Below are 12,491 nucleotides of genomic sequence, written 5' to 3' on the forward strand. Positions count from 1 at the left end.
CAATCCCAAGTTCAGGACTCTGAATCTGCTTTGGCTGAACCTCACAAGGCTCTCCTTGGAGCCCAACAGGGTCCCTTTGACTCACAGCCCTATTCTCTAGTTCATCAGCTGCTGCCCTCCCTATTTGCTACCAGCCCAAACTTGACAAGGGTGTATTTGAGAATCAGCGTGCCTAGAACTAAGACAGACTTCTCTCAGAAGTAAAAATACCCAGGTTTAAGATATCTCAAAAGCCTTCTACGAAGGATGACACTTCTCTATGTAGTAACCAGAGATTTAGTTATCTGCAAGCAGCATTGCCTACTCTGTATGGAGCACTTAGAGCACAATTATAAACCCAGACCTTAAGTTTTCTTTAATTACCACACCACTCACTTTCTGCATCACAGTTCAGTGTAGATGGTGGCTGGATGCAAATTTTTCCAGACTATGGCTGGTCTGGGTAGGCATACAGTCTTCCTCTCAAATGTGACAGCACCATAAAGTTGAGTAACCTCCAGGATTCAGCAGCTGTTTGTGTTTTAGAGCTTAGAAGCCATCTGTGTTTTGTTTCAGAGATCTCTTCATCTTGTACACAAGTCCTGTCTTTAAACCTCTTATGGATAGCAGTGTTTTCCTCAGGCAAAACAGCAGCCTTCTTCAGGTCTGCTGCTCTCACTTCATCTTTTTCATCTTTCCATGCTGCTTTTGAACCAACCTCATCAGTTCCACTGTGTTGCCCACATATAGTATGGACACACTGTGCCCGCTGCTCTGAATCTCCCACTGTTCCCAACCTACAGATTTGCTCTCACTTTTCTAATAGAATCAAGGAAGCATAATTCCTTTCTACAAAAGGAAAACCAAAATAACGTATGACCAAAATTACAGAGTAGTTTCATTTCAGTGAGTAACGCAGAGGTAATGCACCAATAAAGACCATTTCACTAATATTTTCCTTCAAAAAATGTTCCACTTGACAAAGAGAAATGCAGACAAAAAAAATCATTCTTGTTCCTTAGATATTATTTCTAAAACAGACTCATCAGAAATCTTCAGAAGGCTTTATCTAAACGAAATAGAAGACGAACATTTAAAGAAACAGAATATATCACTAAAGATTCTTTTGTTTAATAGAATAATTTCTGTATAGTCTAGAACTGTTGACAAAAAATATATGGCTTTATGGACTACACTTGTTCACATAAAACTGTGCCCACCCTGTAAGAGCAGATGAGATCAATTCCACCTTAACTATGGAATTATAAACCAAATCTCCAAAACAGAGTACACATATTTCTCTAAAGTACTGATGTTATTCCTTAAAACTTGAACTTGGCAATCCACTTACCCATTCCCACCTCCTTCCAGGATAAGCATTGCTATTTCTAAATGCCATACCTGAATTATAAAAAGACCTAAGAGGGCATAATCAAAGTAATGTCAATCAAGGTAGCAGAGTGCTAGATGCCTACACCCTCATCCAAAACTGAATTAGGGCTTCACTCATCTGGGAACACAGTACAAACTGGTGTTTTACTGCTTGAGTATTTCACCAGGGCCTACAGAAATAGCAGCAGAGCTTTTCACGACTGACATTTAGCACACTTAACACAGTATGTTCTCGTGTAGTTTTGGAGTTGTTTTCACTTTTGGTGTTTTGGAGATACTTTTAATCTATGCATCTGGGTGTGACTACCCAAATACTTCCCCTTCCTTGCAGAAAAGAGCATAAAACCCTCCAACCTCCCATATGGAGAGCTACAGAAGACATGCACCTTGCAAGAAAAAGAGAAATAATGTTAAGTCTTCCATTTATAGTCAAAAGCTTTACGGTATGTAATAGTGGTTTCCAACTATAACTGGGAATACCTCAATACCTCTTAAATGTTTCTACATAGGCAAAACAAAAACAATTTCCTAATTCTGCCAGTTATTCCAGTCTGAGTGTTAACGTGATTAAAAGCATGGAAGACATTATGAGAATCAGTAACTAGCAAATTATTTTTTTAATAGGAAGATACCAGCTGCATTCTCAGTTCTGTACTCTAAAATGCCTACATTTTCATTTCAAACTGCTTAAGAGTTTTTCAAAGCACAAAAAACACGACACTTAAAATAACACTGCTATAGCAGGTATTAAGAGCATGAACATCAAATGGAAACAAGCTACAACACAAGCTACTGGCTGCCAGCAGAGATGCCAGCTTTGCTTTTGCAGTTACTTTCAGCCTACCCTAACTGGAAGATAAAACATGCTAAAAAGCAGTTTTGATCAAGTTAAACTATATTCTACATGAAACTTGGGAGCACAAACAGAGTCTCAGTGACTCAATGCACTATCAGTAAACTTGATATTTAACTCAACTGCTCACCAACACATATCTTCTGTTCTAACACATGTGCATCCAGTAGGCTCATTACTATTGCAAAACTTATTAAAAATAAACTTATATTTTTGTAGTCAGTAGTAACTTGTTAATATCTCCTTGAGGTTAAAAAAAGCTGAATGATTTCTAGTGTAGTTATAGCTACAGTGGGTCTGGACATAAGAGATTAAAATTGGTTTCCAACACCTATTCTATGTGATAAAGTTCAGAACCTCCTTATATGCACGACTTTGTTATTTCACTTAATTTCTAAAAGATTAATGCTGAAGATACTCATTTTTGAGAGGAACCTCACCCCTCTAACAAGAGTGCAAAGTGACCTTATTCTTCAGTTGACAAAAGACTTCTGGGAAAAAAAAGAACACAAACAAATAAGTGCACAGGTAAGGAAAGGAGGATGTCTTTGAAGGAAGAAGTATACCACAGCTCCATTTTCTATTAACACTAGATTTGCCCAAGGTTAGCAGGAGCTTTACAGCTGCAGTCTGTAAAACACATCCTGACATTAACTGGCTAACATCCCACAGCTTCATTAAACACTACCTATATTAAAAAGGAAAACTCAAGCAATCAGCAACAGCTGGTTTGAAGCAGCACCAAAAACTTCCCCTGGCCTGTCACAGACCAAATTAAACGAAAAAACTGATAATCTCAAAAACATTTAGGCTTTTACAAGCCTCAGTGGGCCTGGAAACAAAAATAAGAACAACTTCTCGAAGACCCCCCCAGAGAAACTTTTAGAAGGTATGCCACCAGCACCGGATAGGGCTGAAGCAGGAAAGAACTAGCAAAACAGAGACAGATCCAGTTGTCACATGCTGGGACTCTACCTCTGTAGATGTTCTCCAGCCAGTTTTGTGCAAGTCAAAAAAAAAAAAAAAAAAAAAGATATTGATGCTTTTTATTGCCTTGTTAAAGCAGTGTGAAAACTTAAGTTAAAGCAGAGATAACATGCTTACTAGGATTTAAGAAAGCCAACCGTAACTGAAGACTCACATTACCATGACTGTATTATTTTCAGGAGGTCTGAAGGCCCATCATTTCCAAGTTGACAAGCCTCATGTTTCTTCCACGCACTTGTGAAGCTGTCATGGTCTACTTATTCACTGAGGCCACTAGAGAGCGTCCACAGCTCCCTTTGTAGCCAAACACCGGCAATCCTCCAGCGGCTTTTTATTCTAATGAATCTCAAACCTCTTCAACAACAACAACAAAGTTTGCTTTCGTATACAAAATAACTCGAGTGCTTCCTCTAGAGCAGTAACTACACCCTGAGTAAAAGCCAAAGACTGCAGCTACTGCTGCATTTTTGCTTGTTCACTATGACTTAGCAAATTACTCTTGAAGGTACTGTCCTGTCACATGCTTCAGTCCCCATCCATATGACCACAACAGATACGGCCATGGTAATTTTTTGCCAACCCTCTCAATGCCACCCTGTATTCCTCTCTGCTACTTGCATGCCGATCTTTCCTGACAACAATCCTTTCACTCATACAACTCGCTCACTTAGCCAAGATGCAGGCAGATGCATTTCTTACTTCAGGAAGGAGTGACATACCACAGAAATCCAATTAAATAAAAACAAGACAAGGATATAGAAAACTACAGAGAACAATCACCAGAACTGTAACTTGTATCTCCCCTACTTTCTTTTTGCTGTGGGCTCTGCAACAGAGGCTGAACCATTCTTTAAACTGCTATAGGAAATATTTTTGTAAGAAATGTCTAACAAGTTATATTTAACAGCAGTTTCTTGCACGCTGTGGAAATTAGAAGCCACTCCAACCAAAAATATAAGGAATGTTTCAACACATCGGATCCATTGCTTGGGCACTATTCCAAAGAGCATAGTATGTAGCAGATAAGGGAAATTATCATCCCTAATTTTTCTTCTTTTGTTTAAGCTCTTGCTCAAATGGGGTAGGAGGGGGAAAAATTAAAAACAATGGTTCTCAGTTTCTTAGTTAGGACAACATGATGACTAAGGCGTAACACAGAACTAATAGGGAAGAAGGGAGGTGGGACAGGCAGTTGGAGTATAGTTCCAGAAAAAAAGCAGAGTATTTAATCCAACTATTAGAAAGTGCAATTTTTTCCCTCCTTTTTCCTAAAGTTAAGGCAGTCTCTGAAGACAAATACATCTGCATATTTATCTGAGAAATATCTGATAAAATAATTCAGTTGTTAAATTTCTTAACTACTCACCTGTCTGAACATCTATAACCATCTGATGGCCACCTCTCATCCCTGGTCGGCTGTCTTCCCCATCACCTTTAAAAAGAGGAAGGGGAGAATCTAACATTTTTAAACCAAAAATACAACCTCATGTATGGCCTAAATATTATATGGAAGCAGAGCAACTTAGTAACTTACCATTCTTCAAGCATTAGCACAATGTTTTCCAGGTAGTATTCTTCTGTGCATTATAAAACTGTAGAGTTTTATACTGAATTGTCTGGTGACAGATATACAGATAGCTAAGGTGAACACAGTACTCTACTGCAATTCTGACAGTCTTAGAAAGGAGCTTGAGAGTTCCTGAAGCACTCCAGTCCACACAAATGAGGTCTGAGCTACCTTTGCAGCTCTCCAGCAGTGAGGACACATAAAACCTTTTGCCCCTTTTCCATCTCCCCCCACCTGAGAGCTGCCTGAAGGCTAAGCAGCGAGAAAAGATACTCTAAAGACAGAGCATGTACCTGTGGGATGGAAGCAAAGAGGTAACGGCATAGATACAGCATAGCTAGCCTTGCACCAATTACTTATTCTCACATATAAGGGAATTCCAACCATTCAATTAAAGCAGCTTTCCAACCGTTTTAGGTATCTTAAGCATTCAGGACAGGTTTCATTTATGGGAAGCAACATTAGAAAGATAACCCTTATTCTGCTGGAAGAGAAATGTGCTTGTATTCCTAGATAATCCTTCCCAAGAGGTTTGGGTACAGTGCTCCATGTTTGGTGACTGTCACCTCGAATCCTACATTTGCTGTAAGACAGTGATCTTTGTAGTCAATGCTGCCACTACAAGTCTCCTCTCAAGGCAGGAAGCAATGGAAAAAGGTTCTGCAATTTAGATTTACTGTGAAACAGACAAAGACTTCAAAAGATACTCCTTGAATTTAATATACTCCCTGTTAAGATAATATATTTGTTTGCCACTCTTTACTGTACATTTAAGTTTATTCTATGCATTAAATCCAGCCATACAGCGACTGCCCTCACACTTAACCTGTATCTTGAGATACATCTCTGAACTGATTAGCTATGCTCGAAGTTAAAACTAGAGTTCCTATAGCTTTCCTTACTCAACCAAAAACAAGGCTGCACTTTGCTGACTTTGCAGACAAATGCAAATTTTTCCATAGACGAAACCAGTCCCTAGAAAAACTGTCCTAGTGGAGGCTTTCTTGCATCATTTTCTTGCTCAATATCCTCAAAAGATATAACTCATGTACTGCCAGCTCTATCTTAAGAAACATCCTTACCTTTAGTGCTTTTGGGGATGATCTGCCCCCAGCGAGGTTTGTATTCTTGTTGACTGATATACTGATTGAACAAGCCATCTGCAAAACAAAAATTTTGTTGTATGAAATGTTTAGACTTCCATTATAGCATAATCACTTTTAACGCAGGTAACTTCAGCTTAACTCAATCCCATATGCTACTCCAAAGCCCTCATTTTAAGTAAATTCTCTATATATGTCAGTTTGTTAAACTTGTTAATGAACTAAATGCGTAAGCACTAAAATAAAAAGAATACTTGTTACTAGATCAATCAAGATTTACCCATTTTGCCTGCCAGGTCATGCCAATTGTCTCTACATCTCTAGTGTGGTGTATTTAATTAAGAATAAAATCCTCTCCCCCTTATTTAAGCGAAAGGAAAGTTGCCAATGCAGTAAAATTCAACTATTTTAGTACATGTTAAGTTAAAAGTAGGTCAGGCAGCATCTCTGGAGCTTCATCTAAGAAAAGGGTAGTAAAGCAGATTGTTTAAACGCTACAATATAGGACAACCAAGCACTGGATGAAAACCAAAATAATAGTTTACATTCTCTTCAGAGAGTTAAGCAAGAAGAGAAACAGAAGACACATGAGGTCACTGGCCAGATATGCCAACTGTAGCATTTCTATAAGAAGCATTAACTCCAGCTCTCTGTCCAAGCTTCCCTTATGCCTTCCTCTCTCCCTCTGTACATCTACCACGTGTCATCTCTTCACCATCAGAAGGTCAGTTCCTAATTCTGGTTGCATGTTATCAGTCCATCACAAACGTGAAGGAGATTCATAACACCACACTCTCTGGGACTGCTCTTCACTCTGGGGAGGGCTTAGCAAGCCTTTGGGGAACTCGTTGCTATTATTCTTCAAATGTCTCCTCTAAAAAAAAATACCTACTTCACCTTCTGCAGGCACAACAAACCATTAGACTACTTATGGCCAGACTCTGGACCACTGCTCACTTGGCTACATCCCTCCCATCACCCCACCATCTCAAGACACAAGCTCCTCATTACAACCATTTGTTCTGCATTCATGCATTACCTAAAAAAAAATATGGGAGTTCAGACACGCTTTTACACCACGAGTACCATGATAATTACCACAGGCAGACTGAGACAAATCTTAACAACAGATTTACAGGGTTTTGTATTGAAACAGTACATCGCACATACACCGCGCAGATGTAGGATGCATTCAGGGGCCCTTAATCCCATAATACCCACAGCTATGTTCTTTGGGAGAATGGTACCCAGCAAACTTGCTCGGGAATCAGTTTTACATTCAACAGCAGAGGAAGGAAAAATGAAATTACTAAACTGCATCTTGTACTTTTTAGTTCTTCCTACCACAACAACCGTGGCTTTGAGGTATGAATTTAACAAATTATGAATGCTTCAATTTATTTATAGAAAATCCCTTGGTAGGCATACAAACAAAAAAAGAATAATCCTTACTGTACAGATCCCTATTTATTTACAAAAAGGTAAAAATCTTTGTTAAGCATGACACAATGTTCAGAGAATATTTTAAAGCATTTCCTGGCATCCTGTAGTTTGTTGTGACTGAAACCCAGGTTTTAATTAAAAACCAAGCCAGCAAGTACTTCCTGGGAGAAGATGACTACTCTATTTAGAGACCATCTAATAGCAAAATAAGGGCACTCCAGAGCTCCTGAAAGGTGCTGAATTTGGTCTTAACATACAAAACCGCTTTCAACTCTGCAAGTTTTTCAAATTAAACACACTGTAAAAGCGGGGCAGATTTTACTTTTACCTGCCTTGGAGACAAAAACATCAGCTCTCTCCTAGCATTAGATAATTGAGGAAAGCCAAAAGTTTGCTCAACATATGTAGAAAAGTGGTTTATTTTGGTTTTAAGAGCAGGGCTCCTAACTCCCACTTCTTCAGCATTTATGAAGTTAGGGCAAGACGTGAGAGGCTTTAAGCTTGAGATCTCATGAATTCTGATTCAGAAAAGCCAACCTCCAACAGAACAGTTGCACGCGCTGCAAGAAATCCCATACTGACTCAGGCAAATTTTTCTAGCCACAAAGCTAGACAGAAATCCAGTCTTTTGGTTATCATTAGAGTATTCAGACTTCAAGATAAAAACACAAAACCGTATTTATCCTATGGCAGCCAATAGATAATTGGACATAAATAGCTCAAAAGGATGAATTACACCACATATGATCTGAAAGGGTGATTTAACCTCTCTCCCATGCTCAACACCCACAGGCTGCACTTGTCAAGATATGACACTTCTCCCCTACTGCGCCTTCAGCCTCTTTTAATAATGCTTCTTGTCTTCCATGGGACATTGGTTTGGAAATACTCCAGCTTGCTTCCCAGAAATGTTTCTTTCTGCTGGGAGCAGTTCCACATTCATTCTACTCGCACTGCAAACCAGCAGCAGCTTGTTTTGGAAGCTGAATCACCACCTGTCTGACACCACCAGGGGAAAAAAAGGAGGATTTCTAGGTGGATTCTGTATCTGATGCCAGCCCTATTCTAGCGCACTCTTTACGTTTCTTGCCAGGATAGCACCGCTGACCAAAAACTCTCCAAAGCTTCTGTGAGGCACTGAAGAGTATATCTAGGCCTGCTCAGGTTTGTCAGCTGTTTCCAATGAATCAGTATTAAAAAAAAAAATATGTTAAGACTCCTGTAGAAAAAAAAAGTGTTAAATGCAAGTTTTTAAAGGAAGTCTTTTTCTTCACTCCGGAAGCCTCTCATTTCAATGTTCATGTTTACTCTCTAAAATTACAGCCAAACCCAGTACTTTTATTTTGTACTATTTTCAAGCCCTTCATAGCAAGCAGTGACGCATTTTAGATGTAACCACGTGAAATTCACAGTGGTTAAAGCTTAGTAAATTCTACCTCCCTGATAACTGAAGCCTTTATTTTCTCAGCCGATTACAGGTTACCTAGAAAGGATTTGGACAAACACTGCAGACAAAAATGTTTAACTTGAAGCCAATCAGGAACAAGTAGAAGTTGTATTAAGTTTCTTTTCAGACAACACACATCTCTAGACAGGATGCTAACATCTATTCAACTCCCTGCCAGTGGCTGAAAATACTTCAGAGTGGCATTTAGCCCATAATTTCTGGGTGCTGAGGTTTGGGGGTTTCTTAGAGGGTTTTCTTGAATCAAAGAAAAATACTCCACACACCTGAACAGATTGGGGGTTTTGTAACGACAAAAATCTTTCTAAAGAAAAGCTGAAGTAGAAAACAAAGACAACACCAGATAAAAATCCAGCCATTATTCAACAATTTCCTCAAGACATGGGAGCAATAAGGAAACACATTACTTTTTTCCAGCCTCTAAAATGTAATATTCTCTTGCACTTCCTTCTTAACAGAAATGAAGCAAGGTTTGCTCAAATCCCTGGCAAGGATATGCTTCTTCTACACAAACTCTACCATGTACTTACCCCAGGCTCTGGATGCCTAGCAAACCTCTCTTCTGCATATACCCCAGTACTACAGCAGCAAGCCATCCATACTTTCTCAAAACCGCATCCAAACATATTTCATGGTAAAATTAAAGTATACGTGTCTGTCTACAGCTCCTAGGAGAATACAGCTGTTCCTGTGCATCCCCGAGTTTTGGGAGACATTTGAGTCTGCAGGCTTCTTGTTTGTCGTACGGGGCTGACTTGTCAACAGATAAACACGTATCACATACTGACACGAGAACTGCCAGAAGAAACACCTCAGCCCTCAAAATGCTAATACAAAACTAGCAGATCTTCAATCCATTTCAAGCAGCTTTCTATGTCTACAGTAGCTGCAAACAGTTCAAGTAATCTGCACTCCACATACTCTCTGTAGGAATATTAAGCAGATTTTTTTCTTCAATAATATAGGCCGTCTGAAAGCTATAGGAACGAATCCAAATGTGAAGCATTTGAACCAAGTCTGTGAACCAGCTGAGATTTAGGGAACCTTTTATTTTTGAGAGGAAGTCAGGCAGCTGCCAGAGTTTCCATTTGCCCATTTTCTAAGTGTAACGCACAAGTCAAAAGAATCTGCGGGAAAAGTGTGGCTGCCTGCCACTGAGCTCTCAAAAGAAATCATCTGGTGATGTGAGGTGGAAGACAGCATTCATCATTAGCAATGCAAAAGAACAAGAGTTAGTTCTGCTAGCACTAATTCTTGACCACCTACTCTTTTTCTACATGACTAATCCTATGGAAATAGCCTCTGAGCGATTCATTGCATTTCACTTTTTAAATACCTACTACTGCAAATATTAGCCTCTACAGAAGACATTTTAGGCAGAACTGAGCAGGCAGGATCTATGTCAACCTCACTGCACTTCTGTTTGTTCCTTTAAGGCAATGAACTCTCAGATCAGCAAGAGGTCAGAAGTTCACATATTCATATTGGCTGTTACAGAGCAGTTTGCTCTTTGAATGATTTCAGGGATAATTTAAGGATCTGTATATCTCAATTAACTCTACACTTCAGCTACGCTACAGGAACCGTACACAGGACTAAAGTTAATCTGCTTTTATTTGGAAAAATGACACATCAGAGAGGAGATCAGTCATAAGAACACCCACACCTTAGAGACTAAACTGCAAGCTATGGAGACTTCACAACAAAGTCGCCAAGAAAGTAAAATGGTAAAATGCTGGGTGCTAATGAGCCTCTTTCAAACGAGGAGCTTGAGAGAGATGCAGAACTGAGTAAGGACAGGTAACTGTGGAGGACCACAGAGAGCAGATGGTAGCAATACCGTAGGAGAATGTGTTGAAGGCTGAAAACATCTATTCCCTTCCTACCAAGAATGATCCAGTGTTAAATACCAGCTACACGCAACACCTTGACCTGACTGTCACCTTGTACAACTCCAGACAAACTATTCCAGCCGCAGTTTCAGGGGTTTTGTTCCTATCAGGAGACATCTGCCCTATCTTCTCCCCCACCATAGCAGATCCGCTCCCTGACCTGGTTTGCCATGTGGCAGCACGAGTACCAGTGCCAGTAAGCCAGGGGCCAGGGGACGCACTGTCCTGAGTAAGGGCAGGATTGACCTAGTTAGTAAGAACCTGCAGTTGTGTCAGCTTAAAGCAAATATGAGATACAGCCTCAATGTCTTGGGATAAATAGCACTTCTCTCCAAAGCGTGTTGTAAATGAGTACAAAAGCTGAAGACAGCATAAAGAATTGCAGAAGGATGGGGGAAGGAAGGTTTATGTATTCAAAGACAAGCAAAATCATTAAGGATGAGCAACAGAGCAATAGGAGATGCGTACAATGACATTTAGCTTCAGGTAGCCAGGTGCTGCATTAAAAGGAAACAATATAAACATCATCAGGCATATCATACTGTCCCTCAGAAGCAGTGACAAAACTTAATGATGCCACTTGAAGACTCTCCTGCTGAAGCTCTCCACAGTTTGTTACTAGAAATACTTACTTCTATACTTGCAACAAAAATAGAGGACTGATGAAACAAGCTACAGCATATTTCTCTAGTTTGCTTAAGTGAAACTGAGTTTTCTCAGCCTCCAAAAAGGGACACGATTATAGGAACCAGGGAAGCACAGTTCTTCACATCAAATCTGACCACGCTGGTTTTAGCTGGGGTAGAGTTAATTTTCTTTGTAGTAGCTGGTATGGGGCTCCATTTTGGATGTGTGCTGGAAGCAGCGTTGATAACAGGGATGTTTTTGTTATTGCTTAACAGTACTGACACAAAGTCAAGGCCTTTTCTGCTCCTCACCCCACCAGAGAGTAGGCTGGGGGGACACTAGGAGTTGGGAGGGGACACAGCCAGAATAGCTGACCCAGACTGACTCAAAGGATATTCCAGACCATAATGGCGTGACGCTCAGCATGTGAATCTGGGGGAAGAAGGAAGGAAGGAGGGGGGGGGGGGTGGGGACGACATTCAGAGTGACAGCATTTGCCTGCCCAAGCATCTATTATACATGATGGAGCCCTACTTTCCTGGAGGTGGCTGAACACCAGCCGGCTGATGAGAAGTGATGATTGAATTCCTTGTTTTGCTTTGCTTGCATGCCCAGCTTTTGCTTTACCTATTAAACTGTCTTTATCTGAACCCACAGGTTTTCTTGCTTTCACCCTTCTGACTCTCTTCCCGACCCCAGTGAGGTGGAGCAAGGGGGTTGGTGGTGGGGTGGTGAGCAAGCGGCCATATGAGGCTGAGTTGCTGGCTGGGGTTAAACCATAACACTGACAAGAAGCTGACAAGAAGTAAGCGTCTGTTTGTCAGACAGTACAATCCAGCACCTACAGTTTTCCACCAAGCAAGCCCTTTGCCAGTACTTCCACACCTGGAAAAGCTAAGCACTGCAGACAGCAACCCCAATTTCAGCATAGAAGGGGAAACAGAAACACCACTTCAGCTGAAGTCCTAAGGGAAAACTGCTGGATAGAATAAATGCAGCATGTTAAATATTAGATGTTAATTTCTTTACTACTTAACAGCTCAAAAAATGAGGCCATAAACAATTACTTCATTAGTGCCAAGAAAAAAATAAATCCATTTTTGAGAGAACTTTTTCAGCACGTTCTAGACTTCTACTGAAATTCCATTCAAGGAATAGTTTCTACTACAGCCTGCAATGAAGT

The 12,491-nt window shown here is 40.2% G+C and overlaps 1 protein-coding gene across 4 annotated transcripts in view; it reads right to left on the bottom strand.

Annotated features, from left to right (window-relative positions):
- MKLN1 (muskelin 1) overlaps window positions 1–12,491 on the bottom strand; it is a 98,157-nt gene that overhangs the window by 50,057 nt on the left and 35,609 nt on the right. For all 4 annotated transcript variants that reach the window (XM_040595008.1, XM_040595006.1, XM_040595007.1 and 1 more), the window contains 2 exons: window positions 5,861–5,938; window positions 4,578–4,643 (listed from right to left, as the gene is read on the bottom strand). In XM_040595008.1, coding sequence (XP_040450942.1) covers window positions 4,578–4,643; window positions 5,861–5,938 — 144 coding nt within the window. The remainder of the gene's footprint in view (window positions 1–4,577; window positions 4,644–5,860; window positions 5,939–12,491) is intronic.

Source organism: Falco naumanni, chromosome 5 (genome assembly GCF_017639655.2).
Source record: "Falco naumanni isolate bFalNau1 chromosome 5, bFalNau1.pat, whole genome shotgun sequence".
Classification (NCBI taxonomy): domain Eukaryota; kingdom Metazoa; phylum Chordata; class Aves; order Falconiformes; family Falconidae; genus Falco; species Falco naumanni.